Raw genomic sequence first — 26088 nt, forward strand, 5'->3', positions numbered from 1 at the left:
TAATACATTATAAATAATTTCTACTTCCTAAATGCTTATGTATAAGTTTATAGAGGAGTAATAAAATAAAAATGTTAATGTTTTGTCACTTTCCTTAATTATCGATATGTATAGTGGCAATTGTTGGGCTTCACTAACTGTCAATGTATTTTTTGTCAAATTGACAGTACGAAATTCCACAATAATATCCAATTCTTGTATTTTTGTACTGAATGTTTATTTTCATTATATGTACAAGTATACTTATATATGAGTTACCAAATAACACCGTTTTAAAATTGAACCAGAAGCTTTAGTAAATAATGTATCAGATCTGATTTAAGATTTACTTAACCTGTACTTTTAAAGTTAAACAGTAGTCGAAACTTTAAAAAATGTATGGAATACGTTTATTGCCAAGGGTATGTAATTGTGTTATAAAAAGACAAATTATTTTTCTCTCACTACTTTTTCAAAAATATGTTTTCCTTTGATTTTATAGGCTTTACAATATCGGCGGTTTTCAACTATTGTCAATTATGCAAGACCCCTAATTTTAAATAATAAAGTTTCAAAAATAAGGGACTATAGTTCTATAGCGGTAGAAGATAGTTATATTAAGAAATTCATGAATGCTGTAGGATGGATGGATCAATCACGAACGGTAAGATTTGTAGGACATTGTAAGAGGTTGTCAGCTGATTACAAATGTAACATTTTACATTCTACAAAAACACATTCATCCACTGTGTTGTGACCCAATCTTAATAGCAAGCCATAGTACCTGATTTCAGATTGGAATTTGTAATATAGGTTTAGTAAAAAAAATTGTTACCAAAAAATAGGCTATTTTTATAAAAATCTGCTTTTAAATAATTGTATGAGATTTCATAACCTTTATAATATGCTTGTTATTTCAGCGACTAAAACTAACTGGATATTTTCTATATGAATCTGTACCAGAAAAAGTTGCATATCAGGAATGGTTTGAGAAATTAGACTTACCTGATACTTTTGCCTCTTGGTTTGTTGTCACAGAACTGCATGTGTGGTTAATATTAGTGAGATATATGGCTGAAGATGTCACTTCAATTACTAACGATAAGAAGAAATATGTAAAAGGTGATGGTCATTTTGTAAGGAATTGTGTTATAGAAGCACTATGGGCTGATGTTGCTATGAGGGTAAAGTTATTAGAGGTGAGCACATTTTTTTTTACATTTTATACTTGCAAAAATATAAGCTGTCGTGTATATTTATTTCAATCCAAAAAGTTTTTTTACTGTAGACATTTTTAACTAAGATATTTAAATTCCAAAATATTTCTAGTAAACTACTTTTTGGTTATTTACTACCTTTGTTTTACAATATCACTATACGTTAAAAATGAAATATTGTAATATCCGCCATATTTGGAATTTGACATTCTTCTGTTTACTTATTTTTGGTGTTAGATTAAACCAATAAATAATCCACTTTAATCCCCAATTTAAAAAAAATTACGTGTTTAAATTGAATTTATTGCCATTGAATGTTACACCCAGGGTGCAAATCCTGCAATAGCAAGGAAACAAGTGACAGAACTGTCGGAACAATTTCAAGCAGCTCTAGTTGCTTATGACGAGGGTTTGAGTGATGATAAAATAATGGCATCGGCTGTGTGGCGCAGATTTTACTCACTATCTGAAGATGCTAATGCTATGGATATTGAGAAGATTGTTCATTTCATTAGACATCAGGTAAATAAGTTTTTAGTTTATATAATAGTTATTTACATAGTTAACTGAGTATTGATGAAAGCGGTTTTATTAAAGCATTATATGTTATAAGCTGTCGCCCGCGACTTCGTCCGCACAGAATTAAAGAAATAATAATAAGTAGCCATGTGCCCTTCCAGACTATGTTCTACATCTGTGCAAAATTTCATCAAGATCCGTTGAGCTGTTCCAGAGATAACTTTAAACATCCTTCCATCCAAACATTCACATTTGTAATATTAGTAAAATTTTGTAGTTAGTATGAAGGTATAATCTTCTTAATAAAAAGTTGTGAAACATTAACTGCCACCAAATTAGCTTATAATTTTTAAAAATCATCTTAAAAATCTCATTGGAAATAAATGTGTTAAAAATATTTATCACAGTTATGGGTCATACGTAAAATTGATTATTATTATATTATTTTTGCAGGTATCAGAACTTGATAAGATTCCCAGTAAAGACTTAAAATGGAAACCTGTCTTTACTTGGTTAAGTATAAACGATCATTAGCTATGGATATATACAAATAAGTAGATCAGTTGATTGTTATTTATTGTTTGTAAATAAAATGAATAAATCATGTATTTGTGTTTGAAAATAACAATCGTAGTTCGTCGCATTTCTCCCTTTGCCATAGAACTGTGGTGACAATCCTACATAGATGGTCTAACTTACAATTATTATTGCAATAAGGCCATCTCCTATCGCTTAATTTTGGTACATAAGCTGCGTATAAATCTAGCAGGTTCCTGTCCGTGGTCACCATACGTTGGAGCAAATCGTCCATAGACTGAGCGCTTAAGTCTTTAACACCGAAGCTATTCTTCATATCATACAGTTGGAACCAATGAGGACGACGATTCGGTGTTAAATTAGCTTCTGTTAGATTATATATGTAGTTGTTGATACTTTGCGGTGCCTGGAACGAAAATAGCGTAACATTTTATACAATGCATTTTCTTAAGTAAAATGTATTTCGAGGTTTGTTACTTTTTTTACGAGGATTTTTAAATATTAGATAAAAACGAAAGAAAATGATAATTTACTAACGATCTAGAATAAGTCTTCCGAGGTAATGTAAGCTTAATGAATTTGATGGTCCTTTGTAAGCAGGATTTAATATTTAAAATGGTATACATACATATATTAATGAATGAAGTTTAAAAATATAATAGAAAATGAACACATACGTATGTTACCGGATTAAAAGTGGCTATTTTATAGTTCAAATTGTAGTTAGTATAAGCAGTCGCAGCGCCAACTCCCCACGCCACGTTGATCGGTAGCTTGGGCTCCACCGTGCTATAGAATATTTTGAATTCATCAGAGTGAATGTGCCCATTGAACTCCGCAGCAATTGTTGATGAAAATCTGCAATAACGATAACCGTTCAAATATTATTGAATTCATAAAAACCCAAATCTCGAACTGAGCAGTTATCTCGGTAACGGATCTAGGTTTCCTTAGAGTCGGAATGTTACAGAAGGTGTTTCAGTACTCATTCACAGTTATATTTCAAATAAACACGATCTGATTAATTAATCTTTGTGAACTATAAAATACAGGTACGTTGTGTATCTTACCTATTAACAATCCTGTTGTATTCTCTTGTCCAAATATGAGCTAAATCATGTACTCCTGGTGGGATGTGACTCAAAATGTGCACCTTCTCTCCCGCCAGCTCCGCTCCGCGTAGCTCCTGCACCAGCCACTCCAAGTGACGCTTCATCTCCAACGGGTCGTACACCAACCACCTGAAATTACAGTAACCAAATCGTATTTTAATATTTTATACGTTTAAAACAAAAATGTATATGAACTGTTTTGACCGCAAATCTCTACAATCCAAAAAAGTATAATCAGACATTCTTTTCTTATATTCTGTACTTTTCTAACAATTTTTGATAGTCCAATATCATCTTTTTATTAGCACAGCAGTTGCCTGTGCGGAATTAAAGAAAAATCTAGTAATAAATATCGTTTGTCACCCGGGGATAGAGTAGCCGCCCAACAAACAATAAGTAAAAATTCAGTTTTTTTTAACGGATATCAGGTTCGCGTTTAAACTTACCAGTTATATTTATAAGCGATATTAGTATTAAGTGAGATAGCTCTGAGTCCCGGTCGCACCAATCTTGAGAATCCTCCGTGAACTCTCAGCGATGCTTTTGCCTCCTCTGTTAGATAATGATCCCACTTATTTACTAATCCTTCGTATAACCAAGTTGTGTTTAATTTCGCTCCAGTTACTGACACCGGAGCGAACCTGTTAAAATAAAATAAGCCATAAAATAAAAAATAAATATAAACGAAACTCTATGTGAAAAAAGGGGTTAGACAAAATGCTTTCGCTCCGAAGCGATTCTATAGCGAAATTCAAAATTGTATGGAACTGACTCGTGACAATCACGTGACTTATTTAAAGTTATTGTCAATTCCATACATTTTTTAAGTGCGTATGTTTCTATCTAAGATAAGAATATGTTTTTTTGTGGATGTTTCGTCGGTGTGTACCCACGGTAAGACAATACTCACTGATTCGTCGGCTGCGATTCATGGTTGCCAATAGCTGGTATAATTAATACATCTTCCCCGAAAGATGTTCGCATTTTATTTATAAGATATTGATTGATTTCATCGATCAATTCATAGGAAGTTTCCCAAATACCATGGTCGATTGTATCCCCTATGTAATACACTACATCGAACTGAAAATCGGAATACAAGTTATGTTAACTATGTATTTAAATATTATTAAAGTGAACTTATCATCGTCAAATCGTGTACGCTGTCCCTTTGTTATATACCTAATAGTAGCCTATGTGTTCTTCCATACTATATTCTACATGTATGCCGAATTTTAACCAAGATCCTTGCAGTCGTTCAGGAGATATCTTCAAACAAAGATCCATCCATCCAAATATTCGCATTCATGATATTAGTACAATAACTACCAATAAAATATCATCGCTAAAATTTCCGAAAAAACAATCAATTTGTGAAGAAATTCGTTAAATTTTCAATTTGTTTAGTCTGTAATTTGCCTATAAACGGCGTACACGATTTTATGCTGGCTGTTTTATCAATACTAACTTTATGAGCTGATGCCATCCTTTCTATAAGATCGTCGTACGCCCATCTCGGAGTATCACAATTTCTATAATCACCCCAGTATCCAGCCGGTTCAACATATCTCGTCTGAGCTCTCATTGAATTTCTCATACGAATTTCTTTTATTTTCGGTACATCTCCCAAATTAAGTAAAATATTTTCACCATCTCCAATCACACTGTTTTCTACTTCAGAACCATCTGTAACAATGTCTGATGATGGTCTTAGTCTTTGTCCCTTTCTGCAGCATGTCGGTTCATCGCACTGCGCTACACCGAAGGCCTCGTATAACGGGTCTATGTGCGCGTCAGTTAATATTGCCACCGTAAGAGGACTCTGATCTATAACTGGGGTAGGTACCTGAAATATTTGAATTTGGAAATAAAGATAAAATATACGTAATTCGCATCATATACATGATGGCCGTTTAAATTAATGAATAAAGTAGAATTTACTTACACGTGATTTTTGCTAAATATATTGTTATATATAAATATACACATTATATTGTTTCCTAAACAAAACAATCTAGGATTTCGTATATAGAATCTTATTTATTAGATGTTTAGAGGTACCTTGAAGGTACATATATATAAGTGGGCTATTTATAGACCACTTTGCACATATTATCAAAACAAATATTAGTAGACCACTTACGTTAGCCGCTTGAATTCTCTGCGGCAGTTCGACTTGCCACTCGAAACGAGAGTCGTTGTACGAACAAAAGTTGGGGTTATCGGACCTTTGCAAGACAAGGCCGCAGAAGTTACGCGGCGTCGCCTCTGGAGTATTTCTGATGATGTAAGTAATGATGTTCTGTAAACCAAAATTATAAATATACTAGCTGTCGCCGCGACTCCGTGCGCGGAATTAAAAACAAACTTAATAAGTAGCCTATGTGTTTTCCTGAATATGTTCTATATGTATGCCAAATTTCATCGAGATGCGTTCTGCTGTTCTGGATATATCTTTAAACAAATATCCATCCATCCATCCAAACATTCGCATTTATAAGTAAGATTTGTTTTTTTTTGCCGTAAACACATTATATGTTCCAGGTGTAATTTCACTTACCAGATTCAAAGAAATGGCTCCGCTGCAAACATTGTAGCTCTCTATACCAAGAAGGACGCATATATTAGAAAGGGAGCTAGTTAAATCGTCATCTGATGCGCCTGCTCGTATCAGTTCGAATAGAGCTGAGAATGCGCTGCGGCATACCAAGCAGTCCAGACTCTGTTGAAACGTTAATATATTTAAAAAGTACATATTTAAATATAAATATTTTATTAACTAACAAAGGTTATCAGGGCTGAAGGTATGCAATTTATGGTTTTAATTTTAAGAAAAATCAAAACAAATGTTTTGTTCCGGCGTTAGAAAGCCATGGTAATTTCAAGCCAGTTTCTTATTGAAACATGATTATTTCATGAAAATTAATCTTTCCGTTAATAAAGTGCTTTTTAACAGGTGATTTGGTAGCTATATAAATAATTTCTTACCATTCGCACATCCGAGCGATATTCATGCGTAGTCACATGTTGCGTTCTGCGTAAAATTTCAAAAACATCTTCCTGCAATTTTTGTTCGTCGCTCGATAACAATTCATTTTTCATATATTTCCCGATTACAGTTTCAACTTCATCTAAATAGTATAAAAAAAATTTTTTATTAAAAAATTCTATTTTTCTGATAACGAAAATTAACATTAGTATGATATTTAATAGTCACCATTGTGACATGTGATTAAGATAATTGATTTTCCAATAACAAAAGATAATATCGGATTAAAAATTTTATACACATCATACTGCCTAAAACCTCGAAATCAATATACTGGATATCTTACAGATAATAATCAAACAAAAAGAACAAATCTCGTATTACGAATTTACGATAAACTTTATTACATTTTACTTCGACCATTAGAAATCAAGCAGGAAGAAAGGAAAAGCTAAATCGAATACTGAGGAGTTTGAACCAGCCAATCTCAGGAACTACAGAATCGAATTCAAAAATTATCTTTCTTTTAGACAGGTCAAAAATTACGAAAGATTAAAAACTATTTAACGTCGCAATATAGACTAACTAGAGTCTTAAAAAGGTAAGCAAAAAAGATGAAAAACCAAGCAAATAACTTAACATTTTGTGAACTTGAATCCTTAGATCCTATATAACATTAGCTACCCGTGGCAAATAACTGAAAGCAAATGTCGTATTGGTACCTATTTATTTGATGTTAGAATAATTGATAGTTCTCATAGTTAAGCTATTTTAAACACTAATTTAATAATTTGAATAGTTCTTACCTGGCGTTATTAAATCAGCAAAACACGTGTTGAGTATTAAAACGAATATAAAAAACACTTTCATCTTTACTATACGTCGATGTACTACCGACATATATCACTTTACCTTATATTATGTACGTGTTTAACTATAAAAATGTACTTGAGATTCAATATCCCTTGTTAAACATTCCTAATATATCGCCCGCATTTAATCTATATCTAGTGTCGTCAATAGCTAATGTTCCATTGAATTGAACAAAAAATGTACTTGAGTTATCCGCTATCGATTTATCAGTTTATCTTAATACTAATGATTACACTCAAGAGAGAAAACAAAATGGTAAACGCGTGAAACAAATTCATACTGTGGATTTTCATACTTCTATAGAATATTATTGTTATCTCTTTTTTTACAACGACGATGAGTGGGATGACATTATTTTTAGTAGAATTGTTTCGGTGGTGGAAACTAATAGGCCAGCGTCTACTATACGATAAGAGTTGTTGGTATGGAATATTAATGACAGGTAAATTTAATTTCACACACCTTCGGTAAATACGGACTGCAAATTAAATATTACTACAATAAAAATACAAGTTTATTACATAATGAATTAATTTATGTCGAATTTTATAATACTCCTAATATAATATTTAATAATTTAGGATATTGTGTACTGTCTGGAAAACAATTATATTTTTATATTTATGAACAAATTATTGAAACAATCTGCCACAGGTTTCATCTTTATCCAGACAGAGCTATCACATGAGTCCTTTGATGTTAATCGTAACCATGACGCCTTTGATGTTACAATTCCGAGATAAATTCAACATAAATAATTTTAAGATTAAGAGATGAGTCACAGCGTGAATCTTTCTTTTACAATGAATCAAAAAAATTACAAACATAACCTACAACATAACCTCAAAACCCGATAATTTGGCACAACGAAAAAACCTTTATGTAAGAAAACTTTATTAAAATTAAGATTAAATATTTCAACAATAAACATCCGTAAACATGATTTCCTATGATTTCATAGTTCATACTTCCGTCATGTCAACGTCTTCTATATTCAAATCGTCCAACATCTCAGCGAGCGTGATGCGCGGCAGTGACGGATCTATCTCATCCGTGTCTATGGGCACTCGGTTTTCGTCCTTGAAGATGTTAATGTTCTGTCTGAACGCTGGATCCTCTTCCAAATCGTCCAAGAACTCATTGTAATCCCTGAAGGAAAAATTAAATTAGAACATCACATTCCAAACGCACTTATGTAGCCAGAGAAACAAATTGCATACACAGCGACCGGTAAGCTATTTCATATTTTCAATAAATATTGTTATTTTGTGAGAATTCTGAGATAAAGTGATGTGTTATTGTATAATATGAATATCTGATGTTATTTACTTATGTTAGAAATGAAAATATATCAAAAATTACGAATCCTCGCGCAAGATTTTGTCCAAATACCTGCGTTACAAAGTTAATTGTATTTCATATTTTATCTACGCGTGATTGATGGATCAAAAAGTGTGACCAAAACGTGATATTTGCAATAACAAGCAACGATTTCAATATTCATATCAATATCAGGCGCAAATCTTTTGAAAGGATGGGTTGCGCATGCTTTATATTGCAAAACCATTATCGAATACGTGGAACGTTAACATTTGGGAAAACCCAGTCAAGTAGATTGTAAATATTATAATTGATAACTAACAATAATCAAAAAAAGATAATAAAGACAATGCTAACACATCGATGACTTTATATCTGTCTTACACTAATTTATTTCCATCGAACTTCGTACTAAAATTATAAATTCGAATGTTAAGATAGGTAGATGATTGAAGATATCTCCATAATGGCTGAACGGATCTCAATAAAATTTGGCACACATATAGAACAAAGTCTGGAAAAACACATAGCTTACTATTTTTTTAATCAATTGCTAGTGCACAAATAATCCCTATCTTCTAAATGGGTCGACTAAGGTTATAGATTTAAATTTGGCAACATATTTCTGCCTCTGTCCAACTTATTTTTATTCATGCATGTATTCGGCAATAGTTCCGTTCAATACTTCTCACGATTCTTATCATTTAATGAGGGATAATCTCTAGTTTAAAATTATGTCTGACGTCAACCTCGTTAGTCCCCGGCATCTTATCTACTACCGAAATTTATTAGCTTTTATTATCTATATTTAATAAATTAATTACGTATGCGTAACAAATAATTAGTGGTGCCTATGAGTGCAGTCGTACTGCAACAGCACCCGTAACCAAAGACTATGCATATACATCTACTAGCTGCCGCCCGCGACTATATTGGCGCGGAATTGAAATAAAAACTTAATTAGTAGCCTATGTGTTGTTCCAGAATATGTTCTACGTACATCCATCCATCCATTTCGCTTTTATATTATTAGTAAGAAGTAATATATACCGGATTAAAATTTAAAAACTAAACCATAGACAAATTACAATTTACACTAAGACTCCAAAAATCCAAAACATTTCTGCTAAAACATATTTCCTCACACAACCCTATAACATAAGCTACTCTTATTTACCAACCACATTTCTCTTTATCTCACAATTTTCATAAAATAACTAAATAAGTATACGGCTGCCATGTATGGATTTTAATGTTAATGTTTACATATTTAAATGAATAAATATCCTGATCGAAAACTGTGTTTGGATTGGGTATAGTTTAGGACTTATATAGGTACAAGTGTAAGTTATCTTATTAACTTACTCATTACTAGAGCCAAGTCCTTCGTGCAAGTCGTCCGCCATATGCTTGAGCTTCCAGTTGCGAGCGCGGCGCCGCGCAGACTTCTCCCCGTAGTACTTCTTAACAAGGAACACATCCGGTATACTATCTTTGTCTAGCTTGTCAAAGTTAGCATCGTTCACATTTGTATCACAGAGATTGTATCTATAAGAAACATGAAAATACAAATAAAATAAATTCAAATATATATAGATAGCAAAAAAAAAAGAAAATCTTAAAGATATCATGTCCTTTTAAGGAAAAGTTTCTTTACAATTTTATAATAGGTTTATTAAACATTAATCTAAGACATTTCTTTGACAAAAAATGAGAAATATTGCATAAGGTCACACCGTTATTTGGTTTACAAAACATTTGAAACATGGACTGCTTCCATATTTTTTAAGAGTAAAACAGTTAATTTTAATTTAATATTATTACACGTTTTCCTTTAATAATAATTCTGTTGCGTAATGAACATTTAAAACGAAATATAAAATGAAATATTTACCCCAAAACTGTGTCTCCAGGTTTTAATATATGCCCCAGATGTGTCTTTGTGTGTATAGGATTGACATCATGCCCCAATTCACTGGATTTCACGACCCATACATCTGCTATCACATGTTTGTTTGATACAACACCTTGTCCGGGGAATGTTTTCTTTTCCTATGAAAGAGGTAATATTATTAATAGTATAATTATTATTTTTTACTCGCACACAAAATTACGAAAACGAATTCTTAGTTGTAAATTGCTTATGTAAGGATCTGCTTTCACTAAAACACTCATTATATAGTAAATAATACATACATGTTCTTTCAATATATCAATATCCATAACAGTGTATTCAACTAATTGTTTAGGATTACATATTGGGGTGAAGGGATGTCTCCAATAAACAGTTGATGAAAGGTCACATACTGAAATAAAATACATGTATTAAAATCAAGTCATTTTCTTATACTAATATTATAAATGTAAATGGATGGATGGATGTTTGTTAAAAGATATCTCGATATTGTCTTAAGAAATCTCTGTGAAATATGGCATATATGTATAACGTAGCCCAACCTTACTAATTAGTAGCCTTTATGTATTTCCAGGAAACTTAATTTAGTTTTTTTTATAATTCGGCGCGGACAGAGTCACGGACAATAGTTTGTCTTTCTATTAATGTACCCAAGCTTATTAAGTTTAATACTTAAAAATAAATACATACCTTGGCCTGTATTAGGATCAATTAAATGTATGGTACTTGTTACTCTTGAAACAAGACATATAGGGGATATTGACCCCAATTGGTGAGTCAGTTTTTTCGGAAGGCAGACAACACTGTCCTTAGAGACAGGGACAATTTCAATGCTGTATGTAAACTTGTAGTTATAAATGTTACTGTGGATATCATGTGAAATCAATTTTTTTGAATGTTGACATTTAATCGGTAACACGGATTGTACAAAATCAACCATTTTACGAGCTGTGTTTTCTGTTGCATAGAAGAAATCTAATCCGTCTGAAATAAAATATAAAAAATTATTAATAAAAAACAGACAAGATTCAGAAATACTAAATTAAGGCAATTTTAATTTCATGGTGTCAAATTCAATTACTTAAAGTTAAATTGATACCTAAATGATATTGTGGAAATTGAAATGTGTAATACACTTATATCATGTTATTCTTCCTAAACCTGTATCAAAACTAGCAGTCGCTCGCAACTCTGCCCATACGAGATTTTAAAAAAAACATAATTATAGTAGCCTAAGTGTTCTTCCAGACTATGTTCTATTTGTATGCCAAATTTCATCAAATCCGTTCAGCCATTCTTGAGAGACCTTCAAATAACCACACATTCGATCCATCTAAACGTTCACATTTATAGTATTAATAGGATCGGGTCTTGTTCATAAAAATAATTTTAATGTTTTAAATAAAAAGATTTTCAATGCTAATATGTTAATGTGTTCATTTATTTTTAAAATAATATGTTAACTTTAAGCACAAGTACCACACAAAATCTTCCTAAGTTATAGTGTTAAAATTGTAGCTAAACTTTAGCCTTCCATTGTAAAACTTACCATGTTTAGGTTTAATTCCCAATGTGTTTTCATGTGCCTTGTGTTTCAATATTAACTGTTCAAGATAATAAAATGTCTTCCTGTTATTTGCGCGTTGTCTCACTTGTACTAATGCACGCCAATAATCTTGGGCTTCTGAACGATGACATGCATCACACATCTGATGCTGAATCACAAACTCTACTATGAATGTCTGCTGCAACACTGCACCCCCCATTACTTCACCTTGAACCGTTAATTTGACCTGGAAATAATAAATTGCTTATTAGAATATGTTTAAAAAACATTTTCTTAGTTTTATTTTAATATGCAGTGTTTATAAAAAATGGTGATAAAATCAGCCTACAGCTTTGGGTTATGAGTCTGAGTCATTGTCTACAAAGAATATAAAAAGGCATTATAATTACAAAGCCTAATAATTCATCTATCGTTGGTATATTTATGCTATTACCTGACACAAATTCAATTTGAGTGTATCTAATAATATTCTAAATTTAAACTAATAAAGAAGTATAAACATGTATGAAAATAAAATTGTTATCTTACTTTTATTCTTTTTGAGTGAGGCTCAGTCCAAGCGAAGCCTGCATCTATCAATTTCACTCTGTTTAAACCCTTCAATCTCTTCAAGCATAAAGCAAGTAATTCTCTTGATTCTAGAGCACAGACTAGCCATTCTGCAGGAGGTTGAAGATATCTGTTGAAAATGCAATAAATGAAAATTAAATAAATAAACAAAAATTAAGTCAAAATAATTATGTAGTTGACTAACCAATTAGATGAACTTTATAGATAATTTGTAACATTAGTTCAACACATTCTACATTACCTTTCGCATCCTCTGCAAAAGAACAAGGTAGCCTGCTTGGGTATGCCATCTGTGATGTCAACATGAGCACGTAAGCATGCTACACACATATTAGATGGATTTGGTTCTATAGGAGTCGCGCACTGACAGCATAATCTAGGAATATATAGTGAATTTATAAAATGAGATAATTTTGCAATAACACAATTTACAAGATACACGTGATGTCTATATTTAACCTCAAAATGTTACTTACATGCGAGTGCTGTTTGGAGCTGGTACATCTTCTGGTGAAATATACTCCATTTCGCCAGAATAATTTTCCTAGTTCTAAATAATATTAACCTAGATTTCTTAAAACTATTAACTAACAAATAAAACAATGCAAGTTAAGCTAAACTTGAGACTTTTTGATTTTTTTGAGTAACTTTTGACTTTGACTTTTTTACAATCTGACAGTGACATTGAAAACTTACTATGGTCCATGCTGTGACAGATTATTTTTTTTATAAGAAATAAGAATATTGGAACACCATTGCCGATAAGCTAACTAGCCTTGCCCTTGCTCCATTTTTTCGATTATACACATGGAATTCTAGGGACTTCTTTACTATAATGAGCGGTATTAGCTTGATATCATTTTTAATGAACGCCAACTTTGAAATAACCGGAACATGTTGTCTATGAACGGAAATACTGTAACTAAAAAAAGATCAAACATTCTCTGTGGTGCACCTCTCAGCTCGGCTCTTACGTAAACTTTTTCAAAAGAAGAACCCGAATTTTTGGGCTACTGTGCATTACTTCGATCGAGTTTAGAAAACGAACATGTTTTCTACCGCCGGAAGAGCTGGCCTTTTGGCTGCAAGGACGGTAGTTAACAATTCCCTGGCTGAAAAAACACCTCTGGTTGCCGGAGCCCTAGCGAACAAGCGAGACTATGCTGCCAAAGCCGCAGGAAAGGGTCAAGGTAAGGTGGTTGCCGTCATCGGTGCCGTAGTGGATGTTCAATTCGAGGATAACCTTCCACCTATCCTAAATGCCCTCGAGGTACAAAACCGGTCTCCCAGACTGGTCCTGGAAGTTGCGCAGCACTTGGGTGAGAACACGGTCCGCACCATCGCCATGGACGGTACCGAAGGTCTCGTTCGAGGACAACCCGTACTTGACTCTGGTTCGCCCATTCGTATTCCTGTTGGAGCTGAGACCCTCGGCCGCATCATCAATGTAATTGGAGAGCCCATTGATGAGCGTGGCCCTATTCCAACTGATAAAACAGCTGCGATCCACGCTGAAGCTCCTGAGTTTGTGGACATGTCTGTGGAACAAGAAATCCTGGTAACAGGTATTAAGGTTGTAGATCTACTTGCCCCGTACGCAAAGGGAGGAAAGATTGGTCTGTTCGGCGGCGCTGGTGTCGGCAAGACTGTACTCATCATGGAACTGATCAACAATGTTGCAAAGGCCCACGGTGGTTACTCTGTGTTCGCTGGTGTAGGTGAACGTACTCGTGAAGGTAATGACTTGTACCATGAAATGATTGAGTCTGGAGTCATCTCCCTGAAGGACAAGACATCGAAAGTAGCTCTCGTATATGGTCAGATGAACGAGCCCCCTGGCGCGCGTGCCCGTGTCGCCCTGACTGGACTTACCGTTGCTGAATACTTCCGTGACCAGGAGGGTCAGGATGTGCTGCTCTTCATTGACAACATTTTCCGTTTCACTCAAGCCGGTTCTGAAGTGTCTGCTCTGCTTGGTCGTATTCCATCTGCTGTGGGTTACCAACCAACCTTGGCTACTGACATGGGTACTATGCAGGAACGTATTACCACCACAAAGAAGGGCTCCATCACCTCTGTGCAAGCTATCTATGTACCCGCTGACGACTTGACTGACCCTGCCCCTGCCACTACTTTTGCTCACTTGGACGCTACCACCGTGTTGTCCCGAGCTATTGCTGAGCTTGGTATCTACCCGGCTGTGGATCCTCTTGATTCCACCTCACGTATCATGGACCCCAACATCATTGGTGCTGAGCACTACAATGTTGCCCGAGGTGTTCAGAAGATCCTGCAAGATTACAAGTCACTTCAGGACATCATTGCTATCTTGGGTATGGATGAATTATCTGAAGAGGACAAGCTGACTGTAGCTCGTGCTCGCAAGATCCAGAGATTCCTGTCTCAGCCTTTCCAGGTGGCTGAAGTGTTCACTGGACATGCTGGTAAACTTGTACCTCTTGAGGAGACCATTAAGGGATTCTCTAAGATCCTGCAGGGAGAGTATGACCACTTACCTGAAGTAGCATTTTACATGGTTGGGCCCATTGAAGAGGTTGTAGCAAAGGCAGAAACACTGGCCAAAAACGCATAATTGAGCTGTCTTCAATGGTGTTAGAATTATCATTATCTATTTTTAGTGTCAAACCAGTAACTTATTGCAATGTAACTTGCATACCTCAAAAAGGTTATTATTAAATAATCAGCTGATGAAAATGGTATGTACATGTGATCCATTATATATTAAATAAAACTACCAATATACACAAGACTTTCATTTACTTCATTGATACAGCTTTAAAATGCAGTTGAACTTGTATACTGTATATAAATTGCTGTTTGGAACATTAACATCTATTCAAAATTCAGTTGCATTACACAATCTTTTGTTACAAATTACATAATATTTAAAATAGAAAACAAAAGACAGTTATAAAATGATTTATCTTTATTCAATTATATTGGAATATAACCAGTTTATTCCAATATTGAAATTCAGAATTATTTTTAATTTCAAAGTTTAATGTTAAAAAACCTAAACTTTTTTATTTTAAACAAAATGGTAAGCGCAAAATGAGTTCGAGTTATGTAACTCTGTATGATTGTATTTAGACTATGGTTATCCTAATCATCTGTAACCTCTGATCCAAGCAAATATGGATGTAAGTCAGCTGTTTTTGTTATTCTTTAATTTTTTTGTAATAAAAAGCAGCAGAGAGCCACCTAAATTCACCAAAACAGTGAGGTGAACACAGTTCCTTGACATATTTGAGGAGTTGCCTATATTTAATTATCAGAAGGAACAAGCAGAGAGGGTTGCGATCATAGGAGCAACATGAGCTTTAGATGTGGTTTTATTGGCCAGTCCTGCTGGATAATAAATCAACTGAGAACTTTGTTATTTATACAGTTAATGGCATTATTAGTTACAATCATGTTGGTTTTGTTTCCTGTATGGATACACTACTAATACCCAAAAACATGTTTCAATACCTCAACACTGGTAAGTTACTTCTTCAATGTTAGAAACTACCATAACTAATTCAATAAAAATATGACAAGTATTGCTTTTTTGTGAAATCATTTAGATGAAGTCGTAAGCTCATTACTGTGGAACTCAGAGCTTACCCTAATAACTCGGCCATAACAAATCGCACTGGACCGTTGCGGGTTGGTTGACCTTACAAACATCCTTTTAATTTACTATTTAGGATACACCAGGTGTCATCAACCAATAGATTAGATTACAGTCCAGGATATTGGATGAAGTAATTATAGGTAAAAAGGGTGGAAAGAAAAAAAATTACATGTTTTCTTATTTTTTATTTGTTACCAAAGTTCTTATCGCTTGCCTCCAACACGCGGGGCAGACTTCTGACTTACTTTAGCGGCCTTCGCTTTGGGTGCCGCCTTAGCCTTTGTGGGGGGAGCAGTGGTTTTCTTGGCTGCTTTAGTGGACTTTTTCTGTTCCTTTGCAGCTCTAAAAATAATTTAAAAGTTTTATTATGACATGTAATTCTTTAATTAAAACAATAGGCTACTTTTACAATCTATACAACAATAATAAAAGGACAAATACTTTTTGGACATGGCATGTACAAATCTACAACCTTTTAAGAATTTTTTAAGACTATGAATGAAGTCTTTTTACAATATATGTTGGGTTCAGCTTTCCAAAATGAAATTTAGTATTAATATTGAGCTTAAAATTGTAAAAAATTGACTACATATATTTGTTAATTTTTATTTTATCTTACTTGATAGCCTGTTCCCTCTGGGCTTTCCTCACTTCAGGCTTCATATTCCTCTTAGCCATGATATCACTGAGGGATGCACCTACAATTGCACGCTGGTACTTTTGTGTCCTCCTAGTACGCTTCTTGGCCTGCTCTTCCTCTTGGCCTTTCTTAAACTTACGCCTATAATTATCAAAACATACACATATTTCAAAAATTTGTGTGTAAATCTCTCAGAACACTTTAGTAGACATGTTTCATGATGAATAATTCTACATTACATTACTCATTTATAACAGATGGAAGTTTTTTTTTAAATATATAGTAGTATTTCAAGTTAAATCAATGAAGCTTCACAAATTTCTGGAAATGCTTTGGCTAGGCGATGAAAGTATTAAGAAATACTTCATTACAAATTAAATGAGACATTTTTAAACATTTAAAATGTATACTGTACCTGTAAAGGACTGTCCATGTCACTTTCCTAGGATTTCTTCTCATTAGATGGGCAGCTTCACATTTTGAATTCAAGAATGTGAAGGTCTGAAAATATGGAAATACATTTAATTTCATTCAATTCAATTTATTTTATATTCGGAGAAAACTTGATACAAACATTTCTAATTTAGATAACAAAACGATATAGTATATTTTAAAATAAGTTACACTTTACTTTCTGTTAAATTTTAAACTTTTTCTAATGTTCACAAATGAATCATAAATGGTTTTATATCAATATTTAGTTTAGATGTCTTTGAATTAAATATAATTACTTAATGACTGTTTGATACTTTGACTATAGATCCTAAACAAGTTGTTATTTTTTATAATACGACAATGACACCCAAGTGTAACTTTTGATAACCTGCAAGTATAATCAATCAACTTTCTGAATACCAGACCAACTAATACATTGCTTTAATACTATATTGTTTGATATATATATATAAAGAGTAGTAAGTTAAAATTTATTAAATTACCTTGCCATCTACCTTAACCATGGTTTTTCCATGGCCAGGATAGATCTTGTAACCACTGTAGGCGCAAAGTCCGATCCTGAAAATATAACAAACATCATGAAAAGAATACACTACACTTTTAATTATATGTATTCACACAAAAAAACTGTATTAGATTAATTTGATTTAAGAAAATATAAAAATTATTGCCAAAACCTACTTCATTTTGACTTGTGTCAAGACAGAAAGAGCAAGAAAACAGATAACATAATAGTACCATAGACAAATGTTTTGTTTGACAATTTGACAACGTCAAATAACAGGAACAGATAACAAAATGTCTGGTCGAACGCTAAAACTGGCAAAAGCAAAAGAAAATGATGGGGGCGCCACTTACGACCCATATTGCAATATTTTACGGGTTCCTTGTAGTGCACGGGCTTGGTCTTGGTACCACTTGGTACTATGAACTAGATTTTCTATTGGCTTTCTTCTTGCAATGTTGTTCCCCAAAACCTATTTCTATTTAGATTAAAATTTTAGACTAATAAGACTCTGAACTGAAATACGCTAGAATGTAGAAGAGGCGAGAGGTGTGTTGGGACCCTGCCACCCTGCCAAATGGAGTTTTGTGATCTCTACCCCGTTGGGTTATTGGTTTAGTTTCTCTTGGCTTCCTTATTAAACTCTCACATTTCGCTTTGTGCTAGAAATTTTCACCTGAGACCTGACAGACACCCCTATCTTTGAACATCTTTTCTTTCAGGTCTAACCTGGTCTATCCCTTGATGTGCTATAACAACCAAGATTAAAAATTTCACATTAGTTTCCTACTGCCTTCGGCACTTTTTTGCCGTGCTACAACTGGCTACAACTGTAGTTTTACATAATGTTGGTTAGTTTAACGTATTGACACCTGAGATTGCCTGAGATCATGTTGCGTTCTTCATTCTCTTTGGAAAAAGACAAACCGACCGTGTTTATAGATAAAGAATAGTGTACAGAGCAGGACTTATCCTTCGTGATAGAAATTTTCGTGTATTTGCTCAATATTTTAAATAAACAAAGCAATGATTTGCCCGGATTTTCTAGAATTTCAGGTTTGAATTTATTAATATTGATTAATATCACATAAAGCTTTTATAACCTTAAGGTTTGAGGTTATTCAGCCCGTCGTTAACATAAAATCTTATTTTAAAAACTTTTATGACAATTTATTTTTAGGACATCCTTAAAAAAATGCGGGTGTTGGATGATAAAATAGTTTATACCCTGAATACTTCTATCCCCACGGAGTCTTTTAAAACAAAAGTAAATGCTACAGAAGCTTGTCAAGACTTATACCATCAAATACAAAAGGGCCATGAGGAAAGAGAAAATGTTATTAAAAAGTGTATCGTCACAACTGCTGACAGTGTTAAAAATTTATTATCTGCTAAAGAGACAAATCCTGATGATTTTGAGACTTTGAAGAATTTGAAAGCTGAACAAAGAAAGGTATTAAAAATATAGACTTCTCATGAATATTGACTGCTAATATTACTATGGTATGGTAAGGAATAACTCATTATAACATGTGTAGCCATGAAAAACATTATTCATTTGTCAATCTAGCAAATACAAATCATATTAACTTTACTTTTGCCCTATCATTAATATATCTAGTTGTTCATTATCTAAGTTTACATGTGTTTTGCTTTGCTTGCCAATTTTATCCTTAGGGTAAACTGCAAGTACTTTTGATTGTCTTAAAGATTGTATATGTCAATTAAACATAATGTTTACAGCTTTTTTACTACAATATTTTTATACTGTTTTTAGTTACGTCTCTTACAAACTGAGCTCAGTGTGGAAGAAGTGATTAAAGAAAAGACAAGTAAACTGTTCACTGAGAAATGTAGATCGTATTACAAGCCTACTGATTCATGAAGACTGACATTTAAATTACAGGGTACAATTGGAATATTTTGTATATAGTTATATAAATAGTAAAGAATAGCTTTTTAAGTCTTTTTTATATTTATATCAGTTCCAGGAAAACATTTTAGTATTAGCTGAATGCAGCAAATTTTCCAATGCTAAAGTTAAAACAACATGAAGATATAAATAATGTTGCAGTGCTTGCATGATGTAATAAAATGGAAATCCATTTTACAATATTTTTAATTTTTAGGTTGTTACTTTTGTTCTATTTTCTTTGGCATATTAACATATCCTATCAATCAGTCCTGAGATTTTTTTGTATAGAAAATGGTTACACAGTTACAGCTGGAGTCATTATTATAAAAAATAAAAGAAAACAACAAATTACATAAATAGATATTATTAAGCTCTGCACTTAACTAAAACTTTACAAAATACAATAAAACTTGTACCTAAACCAATTGTAGCATTGCAACTGTTTGTCTAACAAAGCATTATTAATTTGTAGGCTTTGCTACCTCCACTTTTGCTGATTGCTCTTCATTGTACTTCTTGTGCCAATCCAAATTCATTTGGTGTACAGATTCACCTCTTTTAGCAGCTGATTTACCAGCTAATACTGCTCCTAAACTTGCAAGGGCAGTAAGGACCATTAAGACATTCGATATCTTTATCCTCGCTTCACTTCTTGCTCTATCAATCACTTCCGCACTGAAATAAAAGTAATATTGTATTGATCAGAAAATGACACCTAACAGGAAAATGTTATAAAATATTGCATAATAGTAAAGAAAACTTAAAACATTTACGTACGATACAAATGTAGGTATTTCTTCCTTGCTTTTAAATTTTTTCGTCCAAACGAGAATAGTTTTCTGAAAATTAGAAGGTCTAAATTTTCTTGACATTATACGGTCTTCATTTTTAGGTGTTGGAGTTGTTCCGGCAGTGCCAGCAGGCACACACATGCCTCTTGTCAGTAAAAGCATTTGAGCTCTATTAATTATAAGTTTATTCATTGTCGAAATAAATACCATTTCGGTGTCGATCAAAACATAAAATTGAAAATTTACGGAAAAATTATTTGACAGATAGAAATTTTACAAAATCAAAGATCACAGATTTACAATTTACTTTAAATTACGTAATTTTTACGTCAGGCAATGTAACGACTTACAGAAAATTGAACATTTTTAATAAACCAAAGCATAAGTGAAATGAATAATTTTCTTTTTTGAGATTTCTTTAATGAATGGTAATATAAGAAGTTTATATTGTCTTGATTCAAACCCTTCGTTACTTTCCCTCAGTCGAATTCAAAATACAACCATAACACTTTGTAATAACTTAGTTACCGGAATGTTACAAACCCAAAATTAAATATTGAAAAACAAACATAGAGGAGTATATGCCGGAGCTGAGAAACAAAATTGTATTTTAAAAAATTGCTTTTTTCCACTGTGTCTGTCACCATCAATACCATTTGTGCATTTTTACTCTTTGATCTAAACTCTTTTTTCAGTCTTTCCTCTTCCTTTACATACTCTTTGTATCATATTCATTATTCATGACGTGATCGCCTTGAAACTGAATTATAGAAAATAATTTTTGTTTTCAGCAAATAGATGTTGGATTGACTATACCATTTTTACAAGAGATTTGTTTTTCAATTAGTAGGTATGTAATAATATTATATTTGGCTTGTAGAACTTTAAATTATATTATTAATAGCTAAGTTAATGCGACAGACATGTCAACCAAAAGCTCTAATTTTTCATTGTCTTTTTGCCTTTCCACTTGTATTTCTTTTAAAATTTGCGTTTTAACTTCAAATTTTCACTTAATCGTGTCAAACATGTATCTCTCTGTGCTGCTATAAACAGTTTAATAATTTTAAGTTGAGGTTAAATATAAAATTTTAATTTAATCCAAAATTTTATTCAATTCACTATTTTCATTGTAAATAATTTTTTTATGATTTCTTCAGCCTTCAGTCACATTATATAGATTTGTTTAAATATTGTGATTGATACTTATTTGTTGATGAATGAAACACCTAGTAGACAACAGTAATCATTGGTATAAATTTAATTTTTTTTTTTATATTAGCTGATATTAGCCACTTATTTTATTTCTCCGTTTAAAACCTAATAGGATTAATTTTTACATGTTAAAGTGTTGAGCATGTTTTATTTATTAATAAATTAAATATTTTGAATGTATTGATAATCTTACAGATTTATCTACAACTTTAAAGAAAAATTGAATTGATATTTAAGGTTTGGTTTCATACTTTAAGGGTTATCAATCAAATTTTAAATCCTCTTACAGAAAGATGTCTGGAGGTCATAAACATCGTTACAAGAATGTAGGCTTGAGTGCTGATGAGTTGCGTCGTCGTCGAGAAGAGGAAGGAGTGCAGTTGCGCAAGCAGAAAAGAGAGCAACAATTATTTAAAAGAAGAAACGTAAATCTACCAGCACCTAATGCTCCTGACATTGCTTTGCAGGTAATATGAATTTTAAGAATTATAACATTTATAGATCTCATTATCTAAACAGATCAGTGTTTATTATAAGACTTACATATAAAACCGATGTATTTCAGGATGATATTAACATTTCAACATCTGATGACATCACACCACAGATGGTGGCTGCACTATATAGTGATAACCAACAGGAACAAATTGTAGCCACCCAGAAATTTAGAAAGCTTCTAAGTCGGGAACCTAATCCACCTATAGATGAAGTGATACAGACTGGAATAGTTCCTAAATTTGTTGAATTTTTAACTAATAGTTCTAATCCAACATTGCAGGTGAGAATTTATGTTAATTTCTTCTAAGTAAGTTTAATAAAACACTATAATGGGCAATCAATACACAGAGTATTAAAATTTTAATTTGATGTGCACTTTAGTCTTTTTTTGTACATTACTTTTGTTGTGTCTGTAGTTTGAGGCAGCATGGGCGTTGACGAACATAGCATCTGGCACGTCGGAGCAAACACGCGTGGTGGTGGAGAGTGGCGCGGTTGGCGCACTGGTGTCGCTAGTGGGCGGCGGCGCGGGCGACGACGTGCGCGAGCAGGCGGTGTGGGCGCTGGGAAATGTCGCCGGTGACTCGCCGCGCTGCCGGGATGCCGTTCTCGCCGCTGGCGTACTACCCCCACTTATAGAGTCAGTAGCAACACATATGTATTTCCAGCTAGCTTTGTCTTCTTTTTATTGAAGGGCCCTTCAATTATCAAAGTTTGGCAGTTGTTATTCTAGCTAGCTATGCAGCGAAATATATGGAACTATAGACATATAAAGAAAAGTAGGGGTGTTTGTGTAAAATTGCACGATTTTCATTGTATGGTCAAAGTGACCATAGGGTATTTACTTCTACCAAAACAGTAGTTTCAACGACAACAGTTTCAAAATACCGATTTTGCTTTCCAGAATTTTAAATAAATATACAAGGTTATCCATGACAAGGAATGCCGTGTGGACACTCTCAAATCTTTGTAGAGGCAAAAATCCTCCCACAAACTTTGAAGCCGTAGCTCCAGGTGAGTTTTATAATAAGAACGATAAAGCCACAGAATATACCAATATTATATGTATGAGACATTTTTGTATAAGGTATCCCGGTACTGGCACGGCTATTACACCACACGGACGCAGACGTACTGAGTGACGCGTGCTGGGCGCTCTCCTACCTTTCTGATGGGCCCAATGAGAAGATACAAGCTGTCATCGACGCCGGCGTCTGCAGGCGACTCGTCGAGCTACTCATGTAACTATTGATTCTATTCCATAATGACAAAATTCCTCAGCTTTGCTAGACCAATAAAATATATCTATTTTATTTAAGGAACGTGAAATCGTAGACCAAACTACTTATTAAAATTGCAGGCACAACAAATCGACCGTGGTGTCGGCGGCGCTGCGTGCGGTGGGCAACATTGTGACAGGGCACGACGCGCAGACACAGGCGGTACTGAACTGCAACCCGCTGCCTAGTCTGCACGCCCTGCTGCGCTCCAACACGGAGGCGCTGCGCAAGGAGGCCTGCTGGACCCTCTCCAACATCACTGCTGGCAATGCTGTGCAAATACAGGTCACTTGGAACATCTTGCTTTTTAGGAATAAAGTGTTTATAACTACAAGAATAAGATATAGTGGCGGGTCAAAACACCGTAAGAGTCATTGCAAAGAACATAATTTAGATAGATAAGGCGTAAAGTGAAGTGCAGTCACCTTGAACCTGTAAAATTATTAAATACAATACATACTGTGCCCACCATCCCCAGAGAAGAAGAACAGAAAGATGACGAATTTTTTATATATTGTAACTTCTCTCATATTTGAAATTGAACCAAATATGACATGTTTGAATGCATGTTCTTTACAGGCAGTAATCGATGCGAATATTGTTCCGACGCTTATCGAGATCTTGAGGCAGGCGGAGTTCAAAACGAGGAAAGAGGCCGCGTGGGCGATTACCAATGCTACCAGTGGAGGCACTAGGGACCAAATTAGGTAACCTTCAAATTTATACCAGTATAAGGAAGCAATTTCTTTGATCACTTTTATGTTAAAAACTAACAGATAGAAAGGAAGCTACATCTAACCCAAGAGTTTGCGGCAGTGAAAATACATTTTATAAAAGATATGTATGTTTTATCACAGGTATTTAGTGGAACAAGGTTGTATACCACCTCTCTGTGATTTGCTAACTTTAACGGATTCAAAGACTGTTCAAGTAGCGCTCAATGGACTTGACAATATACTGAAAGCGGGACAGCAGGCAGATCAGTTGAACCCATACGCCACTCTCATCGAAGAATGTTTTGGTATGTTATCTTTGTTTACACTTAGGAACACTAAAAATACACATTATTCCGTTATTATGAAAGCGCTGGAGTTATTTGTATTAGCTTAATTAATTATTTTCCTGAACTAAATACTAGGAGAGGATTACTCCGAAGGTCATAAACTAAAACTTTAAGTTTGTGTTAAAAATGTTATGGTCAGAGAATAAAGACTTTATCTATCTATCTAATACATTAATTTAGTTAACTCATCACTGATGATTTGTAATGTGTAAACCAATTGAAATAAAATGTAAGCTAATGAAATGTTTAATTAACTTTCAGGTTTAGACAAAATAGAATTTCTGCAATCGCACGAGAATCTCGACATCTACCAAAAGTCATTCGAGATAATCGAGAACTACTTCGGGTCGGAGAGCGAGGATGGCCGCGTGGCGCCCGTCTCCTCCTCCGGGCAGTACCACTTCGCGGGGGACCAAGCCGTGCCCATGGGCGGCTTCCACTTCTAATCTACTAAATATAAATATGACCAGTAAGTATTTTTACATCACATTACATAAATATGTTAACGTTCCTCATATAAGCACAAAAGACTTTACCTTAAAAATTCAAACAAAATTTGAAATTTCTTAGTCGAACGAGGTTTTTTGGAATTGTGAAAGGCGCAGCTGTCGCGCTTCGTTCAGTCAAAACATATAAAACGTACTTTGACATAAGAAATTACACAACATTTTTGACATTGACAGGGGGGCGCTAGTGAGCTGTCATAATTTAGTTTGACTTATGCCTACTAGTTCCAACAACGTGACGCTTTTCGTATGAGAAACACTTATCCTTATCAGAGACACGCTTAGTGGAAAATGCGTTTAAGTTGGTAGATTTAATAATTATATCGTTGTTTACACAGATGATATAACCATGAGTGGATAGATGCCCCTATTGACTCCGGCGATGTAATCAAAGCGGGAGTGTGTTTGTATGTAGTGGTGCAGTAGGCAGCGGGGGTCGGGGCGGGGCGGGGCGGTGACGTAGTCTCGGACAAGCCAGGCTCGGTCCGGACGCCGCTGTTTGTAGCCTAGATTTTATTTATCGCTAATAATTAACCTCGCCTCGTTTTACTTTTACTTTTGCTTATGTAGATAAAGGCTATATACATGTAAACCATGAGATTTTATGTGTATTATACAAATTGGTGATATAAAAAGTGAAAATGTAAACACTTTATGGAATGATTTGCTCACTACAATGTTGATTAACGCAATGTTTTAAGCATTATTTTTTTTTATTCTTTAAAATTGTTTATATGACAGTATTATTATGTAAAACATAACACATAAATTGCAACTTAAACAGTAAATTTCCTATTTATTTGATACCATTATAAAAGTGATGTCACAAAATGATGTTACAAATGTTTATGTGACGATTTTGTATGAACCTCTGACATGAAATCTCATGGTATAACAAACAAAATATAGTTGAATTATTTTATTTTATTATTGTATATAGCATGCATTTTGTTTGCATCTGTGAATATAATCGTTACTAAACAT

The 26088-nt window shown here is 33.8% G+C and overlaps 8 protein-coding genes across 8 annotated transcripts; 4 read left to right on the plus strand and 4 right to left on the minus strand.

Annotated features, from left to right (window-relative positions):
* The first annotated feature begins 175 nt into the window (after positions 1-175).
* On the plus strand, positions 176-2321 carry Uqcc1 (Ubiquinol-cytochrome c reductase complex assembly factor 1). The gene is made up of 5 exons (XM_013309707.1): positions 176-401; positions 482-643; positions 900-1178; positions 1524-1718; positions 2169-2321. The coding sequence occupies exons 1-5, from the start codon at positions 375-377 to the stop codon at positions 2247-2249; spliced, it is 744 nt and encodes a 247-aa protein (XP_013165161.1). The 5' UTR covers positions 176-374; the 3' UTR covers positions 2250-2321.
* On the minus strand, positions 2271-7420 carry LOC106116005 (sphingomyelin phosphodiesterase 1). Its single transcript, XM_013309706.1, has 10 exons — positions 7160-7420; positions 6353-6495; positions 5925-6086; positions 5508-5666; positions 4833-5210; positions 4275-4447; positions 3811-4005; positions 3323-3493; positions 2930-3110; positions 2271-2658 (listed from the first exon to the last, which is right to left on the minus strand). Exons 1-10 carry the CDS (start codon positions 7251-7253, stop codon positions 2317-2319), a joined length of 1998 nt encoding a protein of 665 aa, XP_013165160.1. The 5' UTR covers positions 7254-7420; the 3' UTR covers positions 2271-2316.
* Positions 7421-8097: 677 nt separating this feature from the next.
* Nmd3 (60S ribosomal export protein NMD3) lies at positions 8098-13281 on the minus strand. Its single transcript, XM_013309497.1, has 9 exons — positions 13075-13281; positions 12840-12974; positions 12557-12707; positions 12011-12254; positions 11152-11445; positions 10743-10852; positions 10441-10598; positions 9912-10094; positions 8098-8375 (listed from the first exon to the last, which is right to left on the minus strand). The coding sequence occupies exons 1-9, from the start codon at positions 13122-13124 to the stop codon at positions 8189-8191; spliced, it is 1512 nt and encodes a 503-aa protein (XP_013164951.1). The 5' UTR covers positions 13125-13281; the 3' UTR covers positions 8098-8188.
* Positions 13282-13576: 295 nt separating this feature from the next.
* LOC106115874 (ATP synthase subunit beta, mitochondrial) lies at positions 13577-15354 on the plus strand. The gene is given in 1 exon segment (NM_001311922.1): positions 13577-15354. A coding segment is annotated over 1 exon segment (1545 nt). The 5' UTR covers positions 13577-13646; the 3' UTR covers positions 15192-15354.
* Positions 15355-16405: 1051 nt separating this feature from the next.
* Positions 16406-18035, minus strand: RpL24 (ribosomal protein L24). Its single transcript, NM_001312612.1, has 5 exons — positions 18013-18035; positions 17814-17889; positions 17291-17376; positions 16855-17016; positions 16406-16577 (listed from the first exon to the last, which is right to left on the minus strand). The coding sequence occupies exons 1-5, from the start codon at positions 18015-18017 to the stop codon at positions 16439-16441; spliced, it is 468 nt and encodes a 155-aa protein (NP_001299541.1). The 5' UTR covers positions 18018-18035; the 3' UTR covers positions 16406-16438.
* A 690-nt stretch (positions 18036-18725) lies between these two features.
* On the plus strand, positions 18726-19799 carry Ccdc58 (Coiled-coil domain-containing 58). The gene is made up of 3 exons (XM_013309055.1): positions 18726-18892; positions 19017-19289; positions 19614-19799. Exons 1-3 carry the CDS (start codon positions 18863-18865, stop codon positions 19719-19721), a joined length of 411 nt encoding a protein of 136 aa, XP_013164509.1. The 5' UTR covers positions 18726-18862; the 3' UTR covers positions 19722-19799.
* Positions 19800-20099: 300 nt separating this feature from the next.
* On the minus strand, positions 20100-20834 carry LOC106115619 (UPF0389 protein CG9231). Its single transcript, XM_013309054.1, has 2 exons — positions 20529-20834; positions 20100-20426 (listed from the first exon to the last, which is right to left on the minus strand). The coding sequence occupies exons 1-2, from the start codon at positions 20750-20752 to the stop codon at positions 20213-20215; spliced, it is 438 nt and encodes a 145-aa protein (XP_013164508.1). The 5' UTR covers positions 20753-20834; the 3' UTR covers positions 20100-20212.
* Positions 20835-21261: 427 nt separating this feature from the next.
* Positions 21262-25865, plus strand: Kap-alpha1 (karyopherin alpha1). Its single transcript, XM_013309694.1, has 11 exons — positions 21262-21392; positions 22047-22224; positions 22323-22535; positions 22672-22895; positions 23160-23269; positions 23343-23496; positions 23616-23820; positions 24115-24242; positions 24393-24556; positions 24860-25067; positions 25443-25865. The coding sequence occupies exons 2-10, from the start codon at positions 22051-22053 to the stop codon at positions 25042-25044; spliced, it is 1557 nt and encodes a 518-aa protein (XP_013165148.1). The 5' UTR covers positions 21262-21392; positions 22047-22050; the 3' UTR covers positions 25045-25067; positions 25443-25865.
* The last annotated feature ends 223 nt before the right edge of the window (positions 25866-26088 follow it).

Source organism: Papilio xuthus, unplaced genomic scaffold, assembly GCF_000836235.2.
Source record: "Papilio xuthus unplaced genomic scaffold, Pxut_1.1 DF827777.1, whole genome shotgun sequence".
NCBI lineage: Eukaryota > Metazoa > Arthropoda > Insecta > Lepidoptera > Papilionidae > Papilio > Papilio xuthus.